The 20,055-nt window shown below is 37.6% G+C and overlaps 1 protein-coding gene across 3 annotated transcripts in view; it reads left to right on the top strand.

Annotated features, from left to right (window-relative positions):
* ATP6V1H (ATPase H+ transporting V1 subunit H) overlaps positions 1 to 20,055 on the top strand; it is a 93,612-nt gene that overhangs the window by 19,653 nt on the left and 53,904 nt on the right. For 2 of the 3 annotated variants that reach the window (XM_081111321.1, XM_081111322.1), the window contains exons 2-7: positions 632 to 787; positions 7,541 to 7,643; positions 9,014 to 9,103; positions 12,530 to 12,643; positions 15,173 to 15,277; positions 18,665 to 18,718. In XM_081111321.1, coding sequence (XP_080967447.1) covers positions 675 to 787; positions 7,541 to 7,643; positions 9,014 to 9,103; positions 12,530 to 12,643; positions 15,173 to 15,277; positions 18,665 to 18,718 — 579 coding nt within the window. In that variant the 5' untranslated portion in view covers positions 632 to 674. The remainder of the gene's footprint in view (positions 1 to 631; positions 788 to 7,540; positions 7,644 to 9,013; positions 9,104 to 12,529; positions 12,644 to 15,172; positions 15,278 to 18,664; positions 18,719 to 20,055) is intronic. The other variant, XM_081111323.1, reaches the window with a different exon arrangement.

Raw genomic sequence — 20,055 nt, 5'->3', positions numbered from 1 at the left:
GGCTGTACCTAAGATGTAATTGGTATTTATTCCAAAAATGTCTCCTAAAGTTGATTTTGAAAATACCAGGAACTTCGGTTGAAAAAAATCAAGCGCTATCGTCTAAGAAATTGCATTCCCACGTTGGTTATTTTAATTCGAATGAGAATTTAAGAAAGGACTTCCAGGGTTTTCATATGTCATTGCAAAAAAATGATGCTTAGTAAATGTAAATAAAATAATTGATCCTAGCTGTACTTTGCAGGTTCTTTTTTGTTTTCTGTCAGAGGAGGAAAGTTGATCCCAATTGTGTACAATTAAAATACTTTCCTATTTTGTATGCCTATTCTATTTAAGCATGATTTCTGATGTCAGTTTCCTGAATGGTTACGTTACAAATCTGACCGCAACATCGTGCCAATAATTAAGAAAAACCTTTCCTGGAAAAGTACAGACCTATAGACAACGCTTTTATGGAGCAGCTTATAATTGGTGGACAAGATTTGAAGTGTAATAATATTAACAATGATATGTAATATATGTGTTGAATGCCTGGAGAGGTTAAGGCGATAATGATGATATCAGTATTACCAATTGTAGTACTTGTTAAAAAAATAATAACACCTGGTATTCTGGTTTTACCTTACATCAGAATTGAAGATCTGTTGGAAAACTTTCAAGATCATAAAATTTAGATGACCAAAATGGATATCCGTGGTGCCGTGGATGCTGCTGTTCCAACCAACATTATCGCTGCCAAGGCTGCAGAAGTTCGCGCGAACAAAGTGAACTGGCTGTCCTATCTTCAGTAAGTACGGACTTGCTGTGAATCATGGGTAATCATGTGCTTTTGCATCAGGCTTTTTCATGGTCATGCTTCTGTGAGAGAAATATTGGAAAAATACTAATAAATGTGGAAGAAAACACTTCCTTCTTAGAGCTTGCGGCTCTAGTGAGGAGCAGAGTGGCTCAGGGCACTTTGGACCTCTGGAAAGCTGTGCTTTTTCAGTGAGCGAGAAACCATGGGACGAGCATTAATGGACTATGGAGGGAGGAAGAGGATAACGTGCAGAGCCTGCTGCGGGTCAGGGTGCCTTGGTGATCAGTGTGGGGACAGATGGTGTTGCAGAATAGCGCATACAGCTAGTAAAAAGCGTAGATGTTTGAGCTCAAGACCTGGGTTGGCCTTCTGGTTCTGTGTGCTAGTTTGGTGGTCTTAGGCAACTCTCTTCTCTGAGGTCCATTAAAGTGAATGTGAAATGGGGATACATATACCACAAGTTTTTATTTTTCTGAAATACTGTATTTAAAGTACTAGCACAGTAGAATACAAGCGTTAGTATGTTGAATAAATTTCAGTAAATTTCAGTTTCTCCTCTTCCTTCTTGTGTATATTAAGATTTATCATGGTGTTGTCCTATAATTATCTGTAACGTAAGTGTTCATTTATTCTTGACCATATTTTATCATATTGACTTTACTTCATATCTGTTTATTTTGATATATTTACAACAGTGAGTTATTAGGAAATTCAATTTAGATTTGCATATATATTTTGAAAAGTAATGTGAGGGATCTTTAGGTTTACTAGTATATTTAGCAGTTTGCTTTATTGAAAGTATATACAGTGTACAAAAATGATCCGTTTAGTTCTGTTAATCTCATCACTTATCAAATATTTATTCACTGACTGCCAAGTTTGAGGCATTTTTTCTGGGCTTTGGGGCTAAACTCATAATTTACTAGGGAAGTCAGATATTTAAACATTATTTTAATTCAGTATGTTAATTGCAATAATAGAAAGGTGCACAGAAAATGATGAGTGCACAGAAAAAGAACAGCTAATCCTTCCTCTAGGAAGTTTTCCTGAAGGGGATTTTCAAAGGTAAGGAATTAAAAATAGCATTCTGGGTGGGGAATAATTCATGTTTTGGCAACAGGCTATGGGGGGAGCTGAGGCTGGAGACGCAGCAGGAGCCAATCGGGAGGGTCCTGTGTGCTATCAGAAGGAGTTTGGACTTGATTCTGTCAGTGCTTTTCAAGCTGATTCTTTTTTTTTTTTTTTTAAACTGATCTGACAGTATTTTTTTCACTTTATTTTTTTAATATTTTTTTTATTGATTTTTCACAGAGAGGAAGGGAGAGAGAGAGAGAGAGAGAGAGAGAGAGAGAGAGAGAGAGTTAGAAACATCGATGAGAGAGAAACATCGATCAGCTGCCTCTTGCACATCCTGTGCCCGCAACCCAGGTACATGCCCTTGACCGGAATCGAACCCGGGACCTCTCAGTCCGCAGGCTGACGCTCTATCCACTGAGCCAAACCGGTTTCGGCTTCAAGCTGATTCTTAAGCTGTGAAATCCATGGTTGATGTGAAGTTCAGTAAGGAAGCTCAGCATGTAAAACAGATGCAGATGAAAGTGCTGGTTGAATGGAGGTAGGAGTGTATGTCTCAGAGTCATCTTTTGAGACCACACTTAATAGACTTATTTGTGGAATCTAATGAACAAAATGAATTGACCAACAAAAATAAGACCAGAAGCATGGGGTCATGGAACAGACTGACTTACCTCAATGTGGGGTTAGAGGGAGAGAGGAGAAAAAGCAAAGAACTTACATACTTATATGCATAGCCCATGGACACGGCAATTAGGGCAGTGAAGATCTGCGAGGGTGGGTAGGGATTGGGAGGAAGGGGGTAAAGGAGAGGGGGAAACGGGAGATATCTGTAATTCTATAAACAACAAAAAAATATTAAAATAAAATTACTGTTGTAGTTATTAGAAACAACTGAAGTGTGTAAAGTGGGAGTTAGACGATCAGATTTACCTTTTGGTTGGATTGTTCTACTGACAATGTAGAGGATAGATTTGGGGATAATAAGCCCAGAGCTAGGGAGACGCTGTGGCAGTATTCGGGTTGTTGGTATGCATAGAATTGGATAGATTTGAGAAAGTCTTTGTGATTAATTTGATGTGTGAGGATGAAGAAGAATCCAGGCTGACTTCTGGCTTCCTGGAAGGGAGTGGGTTATTGTTGGCCTACGGACTCCAGGGCAGCGGGAGGAGGGACTTCCTGATGTTTCCTTTATTCATCTATATCTGTGTAATTGTTTAAATCCCCTGTAAAATTAGGATTGTGAGCTCTGTGTCCTAATTTTATTTCAGAGTACGTTTAGACTAGAGCGCAAGGAGTTTCATGTTTATAAAGCCTGATTCTGTTTATAACCTAAATATAATAATATTGCTATTGATCATAAAGCACTGGCTGACGGGCAGAAGTTGTGTAGCGTTGGAATTTGGAACATTTTTAGTTACATGGAGATTTTAAATTGCTTTCCCTTCTGTTCCTCTTGTTCCAAGGCCTCCATACTTTATAAGTTGGATTCTCCCTTTTTCCTATTTTCTGTCGGTTATTCAGTTGTCCATCTCATGAATTTCTTTTCTAAAACTCCTCTGCTCTGTATGTCTGCGCACAAATGTTCACCAAATGTTAGCTGTGTGCCTGCTGTCAAGCTATTGGTTGTGGGGACACCAGTGGGTGTGAAAGCTTACAGATTGATAGGGGCTGGACACAACGTATGAATTATCAGTGAATCTTATATCATATTATATTCTGATAAAATAAAACCTGTGGAAGAGTTCCCCAAAGTCAGGAGGCCATAATAATATGATAATGCTTCATCCCTCACAAATTAACATGTTATTATGAAGATACAGTGTTTAAAAAATGTATTTATATTTGATTCAACCTTTTCTTTATCATTCACCTAGGCAGTACAGACAGTGGAACCTCGATTCTCAAACTTAATTCATTCTGGAAGGCTATTCGAGAAGCTATTTATTTGAAAATGGAATCATTTTTTCCCATTAGAAATAATGTAAATTGAATTAATCTACTCCAGATCCCAATGATTCCCTGTTTTAACCTTTCTTATATATAGTACATGTCTAATGTACTGTTTAATCTATAAATAAACACTTTAAAAACAAAAAGGACATGACATATAAATGAAAATTTAACAAAAAGGAAATGAAGTGTAGAGTAAAAAATGAAAATTTACATACACACTGGAACTTATCTTTAATGCTGAGAGCTGTTGATGACTGAGTGTGGAGAAGAGGGACGGAGGGGTGTTACTGTTCGGGAGGGAAGTCCCCTTTTGTCAAGACGCCAGGTAGCTGTTCCTCTGGGTTCTTTCTCTCTTTTGTCCCCTTGCTCCGCTAGCACAGTCATGAAGCTGTCCTCTTCCACCAGCGTGGCCTCCAAGCCTCGAAATGGGCAGGAGCATTGTCCGTTACGAGAAGTGCCTGGAATGGCAATTGTTTTTCCCAGAGGAATTTCTTCACACTTGGGCAAAAACTTCATGAATCCACTCACTAAAAAATTGCCTGTTTACCCAGGCTGTGCTATTAGCCCTCCACATCACATTCAACTTGTTCTTCATGACATCATTTTTCTTGAAAACTCACGGGTGCTCAGAATGGTAAGCGAGTAGAGGCTTCCTTTTGAAGTCCCCACTTGCACCCCCACACAACAGTAACATCAGCCGGTCCTTCACTGGCGTATGTCCTGGCAGTGACTTCTTCTGTGTGTTGTAGGTCTTCTTTGGTGTTTTCTTCCAGAAGAGGCCTGTCTCATCACAGTTGAACACCTGTTGGGGAACAGATCCCTCGGCCTCTACATATTCTTGAAATTCTGTCACGAAATTAGCAGCAGCTACTTTGTTAGAACTGGCAGCCTCCCCATGCCTCACTACACTATGAATGCCACCTCTTTTCTTACATTTATTGGCCTTAAACCAATCACTTTCAGCACTTGTTTCAGGGGTGTCTTTCAGGAGATCTGTATGCAGCATCTTTGCCTTTTCACATATCATTGCCTTCGAAATGCTATCACTCGCTAACGGCTTTTCATTTATCCAAATCAATAACAATTTTTATACCTCTTAAATTGCCTGTGATTGTTGTTTCATGAGCACTTTCACACCCTTAGCAAAATCAGCACTCTTGATGGCCTCTTTATGTTTTAAAATTGTGCTAATCATAGATTTCACCTTGCCATACTTAGTAGCCAGATCAGACACATGGACACTTCTATCATATTTTGCAATTACTTCTTTTTTTTTATACTTTATTGATTTTTTTACAGAGAGGAAGGGAGAGGGATAGAGAGTTAGAAACATCGATCAGCTGCCTCCTGCACATGGGGATGTGCCCGCAACCAAGGTACATGCCCTTTACCGGAATCGAACCTGGAACCCTTCAGTCTGCAGGCCGATGCTCTATCCACTGAGCCAAACTGGTTAGGGCACAATTACTTCTTTTTAAAGCTCTATCATTCTCACAACTTTCCTTTTCACTTCGCTGCTGTAACTTAACCTTCTTAGGACCCATGGTGATTTACTATATTTAATAATAATAAACAGCAACAAAAGCAAAAAACCATGAAAATATTCACAGGACAATTTCCTGAGATTTTAGCAACATGAGGTGTAGCAGTAAACTGACTCATATTCATGCATTCTCTTCTTTGTTACCGGAGGGTTGGTGGGTTGAGAACCAAAGTTTTGTTCAACAACCAAGACATTTTTCCATGAACAACTTGGTTGAGAACTGAATTGTTCGAGATGGGAGATGTTTGAGAACTGAGGTTTGACTGATAAAGGAATAGGTGTGGCTATATTCCAGTCAAACTGGAATCCAGTAAAACTATATCCTGAGAATATGAGAATCATAAAATATTGTCCTTCCTCTTCATGTTAAAGTTTAATAAAGAAACAAACTTTTAACTAAAAAATTAAATAATAAATGTGGTAAGTATTAAAGTGGAGAGATATAAAGTTTTCTCACACAAGAAAAGAGGGAGCACATAATGGCCTGGGAGCAGTGGTGACGTCTTTACAGAACACATCAAGATACTTGTAGGAGTTGTCTAAGCAGAGGAGCTGGGGCCTGCTGTGGAGGAAACCCAGGCAGGAAGCTGAGACTTGGAAGAACTTGCAGTGCTTGGGGCTGTCGGTAGTTTGGCATGGCTCCCTGCAGGCTGCTGCGGGCCAGTTTGCGGCATCTGCATTCACCTGTTTCGTAGGTCAAAAACCTAGGAGTCATCTTGACTCTTCTGTTTTCCTAACAACCCACATCCCATACATTAACAAATTCATTTAGTTGTACATCCAAAACACATCCCGGATCTGACCATCTTTCTCTCGTTCCACCTCTGCCACCCTCGTGCAGGCTGTCATCACGTCTCATGTGCTCTCTTGTTAGAGTTCACAGGGTGGGTGGCTCTGCTTTAACTGTTCTCCCAAAGCAGCAGTTCTTTACAAAGGTGTGAGCGGAGAGTCATTTCAAAAATATTAATGAGATCAGGTCACACTGCTCAAACCCTCTAGCTTACCCTGCCGTTCTTGCTCTTTCTCACACAGCAAGCTAATTGCTGCTCCAAGCTCTTTGGACTGGCACTCTGTCTCTCTGAAGTTCCTCCCAAGATTACTTGGCTCATTAAGTCAGTTCATTCAGTTGTCTGTGCCGGTGACTTCAGAAGGCCTTCTCTGAAATGCAACTAAAATATGTTATTTTCTAGCTTCTTACCGGCTTTAGTTTTTTTCATAGTGTTTACAATTCTGGCATTATGATTGTGTGTGTGTGTGTATTTTTTTAAAAAAAGTATTTATTTTTATCTTTGTATATTTTCCCCACTGGAATGCAAGCACAAAGAGGGATGTCTAATTTATTACTATGTTGCCTGTTATTAAAGGTATTAGGCACATAGTAGGCTGCCAGTTAATATTGGCTGATTCAATCATGAATGAGCAGAGTACTTGTTGGAAAGTGGTGGAGATGAGTGTTTGGAAATGAGAGTAACATACTTGGTAAGTAACATACTGTTTCACAAAATTTTTAAAAAATATGTTTGTATTGATTTCAGAGAGGAAGGGAGAGGAAGAGAGAGATAGAAACATCAATGCACACCTTGAAGAGTAAAGGTCCATTGAAGAAGGGACTCCTGAAAGTAGGGGGACACAGGATAGTGTAGGGTGATTGCTGGAGGACAAGGGTCAGGATGGAAAAGTTATTTTTTTCCCAGAGGAGGAGGATCACATTTTCCTGAGTCTGCTGGAGAAAATTATCGTAGAAGTATATATAAAGTATCTTTAGTCTTGATGAATTAGAAGGCCAAGTAAATTGTTTGGCTTGGGAGGGGACTAAAGGTAAGGCTTTGGTTAGTGCGAAGAGGTGGCATGTTATTAAGTTATTACTATGGGCCAGGCATTGTACTAACCACCCCATGTGAATTGTGTAATTTTTTCTGCAGTTCAACCCCTTAAAAGCCATGTGGTTATTGTTGCCATTTTGCAGATAAATTAACTCACTCCCAGAGAGGGCACGTGATCGTGATCGGTAAGTGGTGGAGCTGGGCTTTGAACTCAGGTCTCTTTGATGGCAGGGCCCACGTGTCAATCCTCATGTTTACTACTAAGGAGAGAGGAGAAAGACTGAAATTCCTCATAGTGGCTATTCAACTCTTACTGAACAAAAACAACTTGTTCTTACTTTCTAGGGGACAGATGATTTCTGCTGAAGATTGTGAATTCATTCAAAGGTTTGAAATGAAAAGAAGTCCTGAGGAGAAGCAAGAAATGCTTCAAAGTGAAGGCAGTCAGGTGATTGATGTAAACATTGTATCGTGAAAACTTCCCCATGTCATTAAAAATTCTAGAAATGTTTTTTAATGAGTACATGATATTCCATTGAAGGTACACATCGTATTTTAACTACAGATCCTTTTTTATTGGAAAAGTTTTTGAGTAACTTCCAGTTTTCTTTGTTAATTTTGGAACAAGTGTTATATTGAATATGTTTATTCTTTTATCATTTTCTGCATTTCTGAAAATCTTCTTAGAATAGATTTCTAGAAGGGAAATTACTGTTTCAAAGTATATGATACTTTTAAAGTTCCTGAACTTTTTTTGTAGAAAAAATTTTTACTTTGTATTCTCACTAGAATAATAAACAATTCCACAATCCATCAGATTTTCTGATACGGGACCTTGATCGGCTGAAGGAGTGCATATACAACTCAGTCTGATTCTCACAACAATTTGTTATGCAGATTTCTGGGAAGTTTGGGAAGGAACGTATTGTTGGTACCAGTTTTATTTATTTATTTATTTATTTTTTGGTTAATCCTCACCTGAGGATATTTTTCCATTGATTTTTAGAGTGAGTGGAAGAGAGGGGGAGAGAGGGGGAGGGAGAGAGAGAGAGAGAGAGAGAGAGAGAGAGAGAGAGAGAGAGAGAGAGAGAAACATCAATGTGAGAAAGACACATCGATTGGTTGCCTCCCACACGCACCCCAACCAGGGCTGGAGCCTGCAGCCGAGGTGCGGTGCCCTGGACCCTTCAGTCTGCAAGCTGACACTCTATCCACTGAGCCAAATTGGCCAGGGCTGTTGGTACCAGTTTTTGTTGAATTCCAGAGAGATTGTTACATAGTTGATAACTTGAAGAATGGAGACAGGTCAAAGCCTTCTGATTCCAATTCCCAGCACCTTTGTTGTTCTGCTTCCTAGTAAACATCAAAATAATAATATTTAGTTGTCTACATAACTTAACCTTTATGTTGTCTTGGGTAATCAAGAGTTGATAGTGGCTAGGCCTGTCTATTTAAAAATGGTAAACATTTTGAAATTTATCACTAGAAATGAGTAAAAATCTGATGCAATTCATAGTATGGGTTTCCTATAACTCATCATAATATTTATAAAAGGTATACAGCTTTTGTAATTGAAATCTGTTAGTGAATAGCTTTTGTACCCTAATTTAGACAAGCAAAATACAGGGGGTTGGCAAAAGTAGGTTTACAGTTGTGAATATGTGAAACACAGAGTTTATTCTTGTATTATTATTTTATTATTTACCATACAAACAACTATAAACATTCTTTTGCCCACCCCATGTTATACTGAAATTTCATTAATATGTTGTGTTTGTAGTTGAAGACAATAATTAACATTGATTTCATTTTTTCTAGTGTGCTAAAACATTTATAAACCTGATGACTCATATCTCCAAAGAACAGACAGTTCAGTACATATTAACTATGGTTGATGATATGTTGCAGGTAGGTATAATCTTTACTTAATACATTTGGTGACTTCACCTTTTTGTGTACTGCACAGTGACAGCATTTTTGTAAGCTTTCACTTACAACACTGGTTCTCTTTTAGAATGTAATAATATATTTTTCTTCGTTATATGAGTTGTAATTTGCTAAGAGTGATAAAGATGGGAAGGATGAAAACTCCAGGCTGTTTTTGTTGTTTTCCAGTACAGGAAGTAATCCGTAGGCATTTTTCCTCCTGCAATGCCTCTGAGTTCTTGTGAGCACCAGTAAGTTTGGTGAGCCACTTGAGGCTTTTTGGATGTCGGAGTAATTACAGATGACATGGGTCCTTCTCTTTCAGTCATTCAGCAGATTTCGATGCCCCTATGTTCCAGGCCAGTGTGAGGCCCTGGGTCTTCAGTGCTGAATGTAGGCAAGGTTCTTGCCCTCAAAAGCGTGGTCCCTTTGAAGACGTTTTGCTAATCGTCTGAGACTTTTCTAGTTGGATAAAGTTTTTACTTACTGCCTACTGTCCCTGAACACAGAAGAGCCTCCTTTATTCACAATTTTGTACTTTACACCAGAGTATAATCTAGGTTTAGATTATTGGCATATAGAGTAGTTCTTTTTGAAACAGGCTGTCTGGCTGTAAAATCCAATGCCTGTCTTCATGTCTTAGGAAACTTGAAGAAGAGTGTCAGTCTAGCTGCTTAGGGGCTGTTCTGTCACTTTACAAGGAAAAGCATATTTTGATGGCCTACTATGTGCCAAGCATTGTACTAACAGATTGAGAATACAAAGGTTAGGAAGAATGGTGCTGCCTACCTATGGGCCATCATGTCATCTATTGGGAGTGAAGTGATTTTATAATGTGAGAATTGATATCCAACCTTGGGTGAAGCAGGCCTGTCTGAGAATGACCTTGGTCCTCTGAGCACTTTTTCCTTTAAAAAGTAAAGTTAAGAAAAATGGGGAATGTTGTGGTCTGCCTTGGTTATCCAGATTATTATATGGGACTATACCTAGAATGAGGAGGCTGTGAGTTTGTATGCAGACCTTGGTTTTATTTATGTCACACACACACACACACACACACACAAATACACACACACCCCCCACACAAATGCACGCACACCACACAAACGCACATACAAAAATATCCTCAATTTTTATGCTTATCCACATGTCTATAAATTAAAAGCCATGAGTTCACACTCTGTCCAATTTCATTTTATCTCAATACTTCATTCTTGCCTCCTTTTCCCATAATTGTAATCTCTTCTGACAGTGAGATTGTGAGACCCTCTTATCCTCCATCTCTTAACTCATTTATTCTACCCAATAATATAAAGAAAGTAATTTTTTTTTTACTTATAAAGCTGTGAAAAACAAAATCTTTTCCTAGAGTTCAGTGTTTGTTTGCAGTATTTTATCTTTAAACTGCAGGTATGTAGGTCAGAGTATTGGGCTCAAGTTTTGTTCAGAGTGGTTAAATTATTTTTCTTTAAATACATTGGGATTCATTTGTATTCTGCTCTAGTTTTTTTCTCATCCTTGTTTATTTTATTTTACTATTTTTTTTAAAAATATATTTTATTGATTTTTTACAGAGAGGAAGGGAGAGAGATAGAGAGTTAGAAACATCGATGAGAGAGAAACATCGATCAGCCGCCTCCTGCACATCTCCCACTGGGGATGTGCCCGCAACCCAGGTACATGCCCTTGACCGGAATCGAACCCGGGACCTTTCAGTCCGCAGGCCAACGCTCTATCTACTGAGCCAAACCGGTTTCGGCTATTTTACTATTTTTGATTATGTAAAACATTAATATGCTTCCAGAAGTTAAAAACTATATTCATACAGAAAAGTATACTCAGAAATATCACCAACCCCTATCCCATCCCTTGTACCCCATTCCCACCTATCTCTTGTGGGTAACCAATATCCTAGATTTCTGGTTTATTTTTCCTGCGTTTCCTTTTTGCAAAAATAGGTAGGTACATGTGTATTTTCTTATATTCTCCTTTTTTTTTTTTTTTTTAAATACAAAAATGTGTACTTTGAGAAGAAGGGCTTTATCCATATTTTCTTAAAGGTTTGTAACTAGGGCTTCTGGGACAGTGATGGCTGGAAATACATTGTGGTGTTTTTTTTTAAAAAAAATGTTTTTATTGATTTCAGAGTGAGGAAGGGAGAAGGAGTGAAGGATAGAAACATCGATGATGAGAGAGAACTGTTGCACGCCCCCTACTGGGGGTCAAGCCTGCAACCCAGGCATGTGCCCTTACCCGTGTCTTCCTGGTTCATAGGCCAATACTCAACCACTGAGCTACACTGGCCAGGCTGGCAGTACATTTTTAAGCAGGAATTGAGACCACAAAAGACTGGTAGAGGAAGATGGGTTTTAAAGTTATTTAAAATGTATAAAATATTTTCTGCTCTTTATGTACGTAAGGTACTTTGTTCATTTACACGCACAATTAAAATTTTAACTTTGGAAATTATCTACCAATGGAGTTAATGATGACCTGAATTTTGAGTCCTTTCATAAAGTTATCAGCATAACCATTTTCATTGTTATTCTAGATTATAGTGTTTATTATTTAAGGAATGGTAGTCTGTCCCTCAAATGGGGTAACTGCTAGCACAGACCAAAATTAAAATTAGGGTGTTTAAAAAGAATTAAATACTGATCTGAAAATTAAAATGATTGTTTGTGTGGTTATTTGTGCTTTTACCAAATATTGCTACTTAGGAACCACACTCAGTGAACCAGAAAGTGTATTTTAGCCAATAATATGCAGAGAAAATTTAGGGGAGAGGTAGAGTTTGCATCATTTGAACTAAGAAATAATTGTTTCTCAATTCCTAAATCCACTTGCTAGTGTGAAATACTGTTTTTTTGGCTCTCTTTATGTGCCCTGATTTTTCTATCATGATATTCTAAGAGTAACTTTGCACATTTGAGATTTCTCTAATACCCCATTTTCCTTGTCTGTTTGTACATAGCATGAGATTCTTCCTGCCGATCCTGTCATCTACAGCTAACTTGTTATCTCTCTGCCCTCTTCCTATTTTGTTTGTGTGGAAGCAGGATAGAGGGGTCTAGATAACAGTAGGGAAGTCAGTTCAGCAGTGCAGGCTGAGAAGAAAGTAACTTAGAATGCTACACTTTGCAGGGCTGGGGTCTGCTGTCTTGACTCACTTGAATTAAACTAATCAGAATAATTAAAGGTAATTTTATTTTTAAAATACCCCTGCCCCCAGCAATATTCCCCCGCCCCATAATAATAACCTCAGGGAGGCAAATCTTATACACACTGGAAAAAGAAAACAAACGAATTGATGGGACATAAAATGAAAGGTTGAGTAGTAGTGCATGGTTGCCACATTCTTTAGGAAAATACATTCTGATTAGTGACATCATTCCTTTTCTTTTTTAGGAAAATCATCAGCGTGTTAGCATTTTTTTTGACTATGCTAAACGGAGCAAGAACACTGCCTGGTCCTACTTTTTGCCCATGTTGAATCGCCAGGATCTCTTTACTGTCCATATGGTAAATTTGAATTGATCAAATGTCTGGTTTAGGGAAGAAACACACCTGGGCCATTTATGACTTGATAATCTCCCAGTTCCCAGAGGAGTAATTGGTGTGATAACTTTGCAAAGCAGTGTTTTCTTATTGGTGTTTAATAATGTGGGGATAAGGGGAAAGTAAAAGATAGGTTTGCTTTGATACAGTTAAAGTTTTGTAGAGTGTAATGATGAGTCAGAATAATAGCCTTGTAATTGATGTGCAAATGCCTCTGGACATCTATGATAGGATTAACTGAATTTTACTTTAGAAACTAAATTTTGCTTTGAAGCAGCTATTGTGTTTAATTTTAATTAATTTATTTTTTATTTTTTCAATTAGCAATAATCGCACCTCGATAAACCTCATTGGCTACGATACTGCCACTGTGTAAAGCTTTAATTTTTATTTTAATTAAGCAATTATTTAATTGCTTTGTAACATTTTTGAATACAATGCTTTTTTAAACTTAACATTGAAGAATTATTTAAGGACTATGTGGAGATGTATGAGAGGAGGGTTGAGAGAATAAGTCTTTGATCAAGGCTTTCCTATTCTCAGCGTGGAGTGAGCCATGGGGTGGGAGAGCTCCTGAGGTTGCTCATCTTATTAGATGCCTTTAAGCTTTCCAAGTCAAAAACACTGTCAGTGAAACAATATTGAGCATATGAATTCTCTCTTCTTACATATCCATATTCATTTCTGTACAAATGTACTCATATATTGTATATATTTTAACAATGACAAGAGAAATAAAAAAGGGGGACTCATGAAATAAACTACGTTATAAATAATAATTAAAAAAAATAATGTATTTTATTTTTTCAAATTGTAGAGGCTCGTTTCACTATCTGGATACTGGTTTAAAAATCTTCCTAATATTGATGGTTTTATAATAAAATTGACAAATATTTTAAAGACCAAATCTAAAGTTAGGGTAAAGTTCATCATTATTAATTGTGTAGCCAAATCCATGTTTCAATTTCTTTATGATTTTAATTACTTTTGGATAATCTTTACAATTTTGAGGGTCAGATTGTTATTGGTTTATCGCATGCAGATGAAGGAGCTTTATGCCAGGAGTAGAACCCTTAGGTATTTCTCTCTCTTTTTTAATACATTTTTTATTAATTTCAGAGAGGGAGAGAGATTGAAACATCAATGATGAGAGAGAATCATTGATCGGCTGCCTCCTGCACTCCTCCTACTGGGGATCGAGCCCAAAACTTGGGCATGTGCCCTGACCGGGAATCGAACTGTGACCGCCGGGTTCATAGGTCGATGCTTAACCACTGAGCCACACCAGCCAGGCATCCTCAGGTCTCTTGTCCCTTTGTCTTTGCCATTTTGATTGTGCTTACATTGCTGATTATATTTTCAACTCCTGGTTTCCTTACAGGAACCTTTTCAAGCCACTTATCTATTTTGTGGAAGTTAAGTCAGTTTAAAATAGGTAATGTATCTGTAAATTTACTTAGATAGGCACATGAAAATGTCAGTATGTCAACTTAGTGAATTAGTTGAGGCACTCCTGTTAGCCCTCCATGGTGTAGAATTCCAGATATGGCATGACACTTGAATATTTGACCTGCTGACCTTAAAAGCGTTCCTCTATCACCTGGCTCAGCTGTATCCAAGTATGAGAACAAATATCAATCCATCAGTATAGGAATTACTTGGGAGTTAGCTAACCTTAGCCTTCTGTTTTCTACTAGGATCAATTATTGCTGAATAATTGGAGTTTTGAAACAATGATTTGCTTTCAGAAAGTTCTAAAAAAATATAAAATTGGATTTGTGTGTGGAGAAGTAGTATTTTACACTGCCTATTTTGTTTGTACATATACATATATATATTCAGACTTATTGTGTAGTTATTCAGGTATAATTGACAAATAAAATTATAAGATATTTAAGTGTACAACATAATGATTTGACACACATATACTTATAATACCTATTTAATAAAAAAATTCATGATTGGTTTTATAGCTTGAAGAAAATTGAGAAATCTTTGAATGAGGAAAACAGGGCATATTTTTGTATATCAAGAGAGATGGCTGTTTAATACTAGGATAAGTTTTATACCAAGATAAAGATTTTAAGTGTGAGAACTCACAAGAGGCTTTGAAGGTACTGTCTGGCAGTTTGTTCCGGATTGCTCAGGACTGGCAGGTGATTTGGTGAGAGTCTGCTGCTAGAAGGATTTCTGTGTTCTTTGGATTTTTGCTTGTCTTATAATGAATCCCAGTCTTACTTTTGAAACTCAGAATAATATAGAGAATGTCATGAAATTTTTAATTTAACTAATTTTGGTTCACATTATTGGAAATATTTGAAAATACATTTTAACTATATTTAAAAATACATTTTTAAAAATGAAGTATAAACTATTTTTGGAGGAGTTGAGTGTTAAAAAATACAGCAAAATGGTTACAAGGCCTGGTTTTTAAGGTATATAATGTGATTTTTAGAATCAATATAGTATTCAACTGTATTTCTTGTTTTTTAGGCAGCAAGAATTATTGCCAAGTTAGCAGCTTGGGGAAAAGAATTGATGGAAGGCAGTGACTTAAATTACTATTTCAATTGGATAAAAACGCAGCTGAGTTCACAGGTAAAAGACATTTCTTTTAGTATCTTTGCAAGGAATGTAACATCCATGCTCTCTCAAGCTATTTATGGTAATTATGGGAAATGACAAAAAGAGTCATATATTAAAATAATGCCTACTCTTAGGTATGGTACTCTGCTTCACTTTTTCTTTCTTTGACTGGCTTCAGCTCCACCCTTTCTGTCCTTTCTGCCACTTGGGATTTTCCATTCTAGATGGAAGTACCTTCTTTCTAGGTGGCTGCCAAGATCACACAGGTCGGAGGATTGAGAGGATTCACACAACTCCAAAGAGCATACTCCTGTAAGGCTTATGTGACAGGGAAAGAAGCTGCATCACGGAGAGAGTGCAGGCAAACTTTGGGGCTGAGAGACCTTCAGGGGCAGCACGCACATCTGTCTTAGGCCTCTGGACCACCAACTGTGGGAGAAATCTCGGTTTTGGGAGAGCTCTCCAGATATTTCTAGGGGATCTTTCATGCCCTTTTAGTCACTTAATCAGACTGACTAAGTAGTTACACCAATAAACACATTTGCTTTGGGTGCCACCAGGGAGTTTCAGCACTTTATACATCATTAGTCAATCCTCTCATTCTAGTCCTGGCCAAGAGTCCAATTCAGGTTTCTAGGCACTCCTGGGTAAGCATGGAGCTGCTGGCCCAGCTGTGAGATAGCCTCACAGTGACTCCTCAGGATTTCACTGTATCCTTGTGGGATTGGACATTTATTTAGGTCTAAGGTTAAATATGAAGCCTGCTTATTGGCTGTCTTGTTGCTTTCAGACCTCTCTAGCTCTACTTCCCATGGAGGAAATAGCTTGCTGGCTTAATGGCTGGGAAAACGACAAGTTTTCTGTTTTTGTCTTCATAGTTCCCTAGAACAGGGCAAAAGACAAGATACTTATAATGGCTCAGTGGAGTGTTTCTTTTAGGCTTCCAGTATTAGGTGGCAAGGGGGAGACTTGGTGGGAATGGTCATCAGAAAAGGAGTGAAATGAAGGAGGGGAGGAGTGTTCTGGGGAAGAAAAGGTAGAAGAGAATGAGATTTGGGTGTTGGGCTGGTTTACATGAAGCAATGGGCCAGGAGGAGTAACACAGGAGAAGCAATATTGGTTGCCATTGTGTTGTAAGTGTTAGAGTTCAAATGAATGTCTATTTGAAATACATTTTTGGAAAGTTGACATTTAGATTTCAGCAACTGTTATTTTAATAGGTTTTAAGTTGAAGCATAAGGGAGACACCAGGATATTTGGCTTAGATTGATTTTTTTACTTATTGCCTATCTTTTGGGGGGAGCCAAATTGCTTTATATTTGGATAGGGCTGTTTTGGAGTGTCTTTAATTTTTTTTTTGTCAGTAGCATAAATATTAACACTTTTTGGCTTAGTTTTTAAAGTATTTTTACAAGAGCCACAAATACAGATTTTAGTGAGTTTGTGAGGCATTTAAAAAACCAAGATATTTAGAACACGAAAATATTTTACAGTTTTTTTTGATGTATTTCATTTGGGATCAGAATACTTAGTTAAATAGGTACACCCCCATTTTTCTTTTGTATTTGAATTTACTTTTTCTTTGAGCAAACTTCATTCTGCTTTAGTGTTAGCTTTATGGTATAGTGGTAATGGGGTTCTATTGTAGCTGGATTCATAAAATGAGAATTGGCAGGAAAAAATGTGTAGTTTGCCACTACACATTTTGGGTTGTTTCATCTTAGACTTTTCTTCATAGGAATAACATTTATATTGTGTCTCAGACGATTAGTCATTTTTGGAATGATTAACTATGATTGTAATCTTGTTGAGCAACTGGGTGGGGGGGGGGGAAGTATTTCCTTCTTTAAATGTTTTTTCCCCCCCAGTTTTAATTCTTTTTTTTTTATTAAAAAGTTTCAATGTTGACACAATTGCAGGTGTCTCCTACTCCCCCACCCTTTGCCCACATCCACCCACCCCTGTCTCCCTCTCCTTTGGTCTTCACCAAACTAACTATTGTCTGCGTTCATGGGGAATGCAGAGAGAGAGGCAGAGGGAGAGGGAGGGGGAGGGGGAGGGGGAGGGGGAGGGGGAGGGAGAGGGAGAGACACATTGATTTGACTCATTGGTTGACTAGGTGGACTCATGCATGTGCCTTGACTGGGGATCAAACCTGCAAGGTTGGCATATTTGGATGATTCTCCAACTAACTGAGCCACCCAGCCAGGGCATGTGGGAAATATGTCTGTTATCACTAGTGGGAGCAAATATTTCAATGTCTAGAACTGTTTTCATTAGAATTGGTGTTAGATAAATGCTCTTAAAGACCTTTTCAGTATCTTTCTAGAGTACTCTTTTTATCGCTGAATCTTTGGCTTTGTTTACGGTATGGCATTTCTGCTTTGCAAGTCCTTCTGCTTACAGAATAACTCTTCAGGGTTCCCAGCCCAATTCTAGCTTTGCTTTGCAGAGTCTGGTCACTGTTTCTGCTAGGTCCTGGATGGCACTCTCTCCTTTACTGTGGGTAGCCACCTCTTCCATAGTGTTTTATCAGATTTAAATTATAGACTTCTTGTTAAAAGAAAGAAACATAGGGATTATTTGGGATTTTATTTTCTACCTTGCTTAAATGTCATTTGATAACACTATATCTGGAAGGTCTCTTTTTCTTCAATGTGTTTTCTCTCTCATAAAGGGACCACATTTTATGATTCTAATAGAAATAAATTTTCAAAAGTCCAGATTAGTTGCAAATTTGGATATTTTATTCTTTGATTTATAGCAACATTTAGGAGTATTATACTTGGTTATGGGGGTATGACACTTAGTAGATAATAGTTATTGCACAAAACAAAATAAAATTTCCCTTCTGAAATTTATTATCACTTTTCTTTTGTATATTCAGCCTTTAACTTTCTACCTTAAAATTTCTTTGGTCATTTCTATATAACATGTAAGATTTTGATTTTCATTGTAACTTGTTAGCATTGTTGTGATAACTGAATTTTAAGTTCTGTGTGGTATCTTCCCATCATTAGGTACCTATTTCAAAAACTTGGCACAGAATATAGGGTGGATAGCTCAGCTTAAGACAGTTATCTTATTGGATAAACAATTTAGTAAGTAAATCCTGAGACTTGGAAATTTGTGCCAGCTTCATTCATGAAATTTAGTTGGAGCTTAGTATTCAGCTTACTATTGTTCGATATTTTATAATATATTGACTAAGATATTATATGGATGAGTATTATGATATTTAGAATATTTCATATCATCCCCATTTTTTTTATTAGTTGATACTCCATTAAGTAGGATAGGAAAAAAATTATAAAATTTGCTTAGCTCCCTTTCATACACTGATAAATTAGGATAAAATTAAAAACAAAACTAAGTAATAAGTTATTTATTTTGTAATAGAAACTGCGTGGTAGCGGTGGTGCTGTTGAAACAGGAACAGTCTCTTCAAGTGATGTAAGTACATTCCTTCTTAATTCACTAGCCTCCTAACGCCCTGAATCTAAGTTATTTTGAGTCATAAACATTTAAAATTTTGAAGATATTTACCAGTGCCCCAAATGTAAATTCATGGGTTTGATGTCACCTCCAGTTAGGTTAATGGTATTGTAAACACTGTATTTTTAATATTTATGGTCTCTGGTGAGCACTGTTCTGTGGGTACACATGAGACTTGTGCTTCCCTGTTGCTCTTCTTGGGCCACTTTGTGTCAGACCTGAGAATCAAAGCAAGAGTGAATTCAGATATGCAGCTGGAGCAAATACTGATAACATTACTCTCTTCAAGCTTCAGTTGTCTGATAAACTAATATCTTTCTAATAGATGCGTGAACATTGCGTCAAGCAGTTGAAAACAGTTCAATAACCTTATGCACTAAAACTTGCTGCTTGCACTGTGTTGCTCAAAGCTTTATATGGGGCTACATGGTGGGCAGAACCCCTTCCCCCCCTTTGAGGGATCAATCTCTCCCCATATTTTTGCAGAGCCAAAACTTAAAAGTTAAAACTAATCATGTTTCTCAAGTTCCTTTTTGATTATAGCTCTTTTCCCCATTTGGGATTGGTTTAACTTTATTGTACTCAGAATAGCACCAAAACTGGCAGTAAGTTTGGACAATAGGGCTGGAATGATTGGAACCAGTTGAGAGAAAAATAAGGGGACAAAAGTTAGAAATGTAGGTGAAGTGCATCTAGCTTCATTTGTTGGAAACATCTCTGAAAACCTGGAAAGCATTGTTAGAGGATAGTGTCTACAGCCTGCCTGTAAGAGACCTAAATGAAGCTTTGTAAAGACATTGAATGTCCATATTAATTACTGTAACTTCATATTTTGCATGGAACATACCTGTAGGTATTCTCTGAGATTATAGATGGCAGCAGAACCCACTTTCAAAGTCAGAGATGAGGCTTCTCTTGGGGCACGGGTTGAAGGATTTATCAAATAGAGTGTTAGGCCAGAAAATGGCCATTAGCCTTCTGAAATGAAGTCAGAACAAGGTGTAGGACTAGATGGGTTATCCTGGGGCCAGGTTGGTGGGAAGTGGTGGGTATTCAGCCATTAGTAGATGTTTAAATTGGGAATCTTTATTTTACTGACTTGAATTTTCTACCAGTTGTAATTTGAAAAAATGTTTAACTTATGCATTAGACTTACTGGTAGATTTTTAAAAAGGTGTTTTCACAATCATGCCTTATAAACTAATTTGAGTGGTTGTTAAAGTATAAGTTATTAAAGCTTAGATGATGAAATGCAAGTTCTGGTGACATGAAATTCTGATTTTGCTTTTTCTATC

Source organism: Myotis nattereri (genome assembly GCF_964212035.1).
Source record: "Myotis nattereri genome assembly, chromosome: 17".
In the NCBI taxonomy this organism is placed as follows: Eukaryota; Metazoa; Chordata; class Mammalia; order Chiroptera; family Vespertilionidae; genus Myotis; species Myotis nattereri.
The sequence above is the reverse complement of the archived record's forward strand: the minus strand, read 5'-3'. Positions and strand labels throughout refer to the sequence as shown.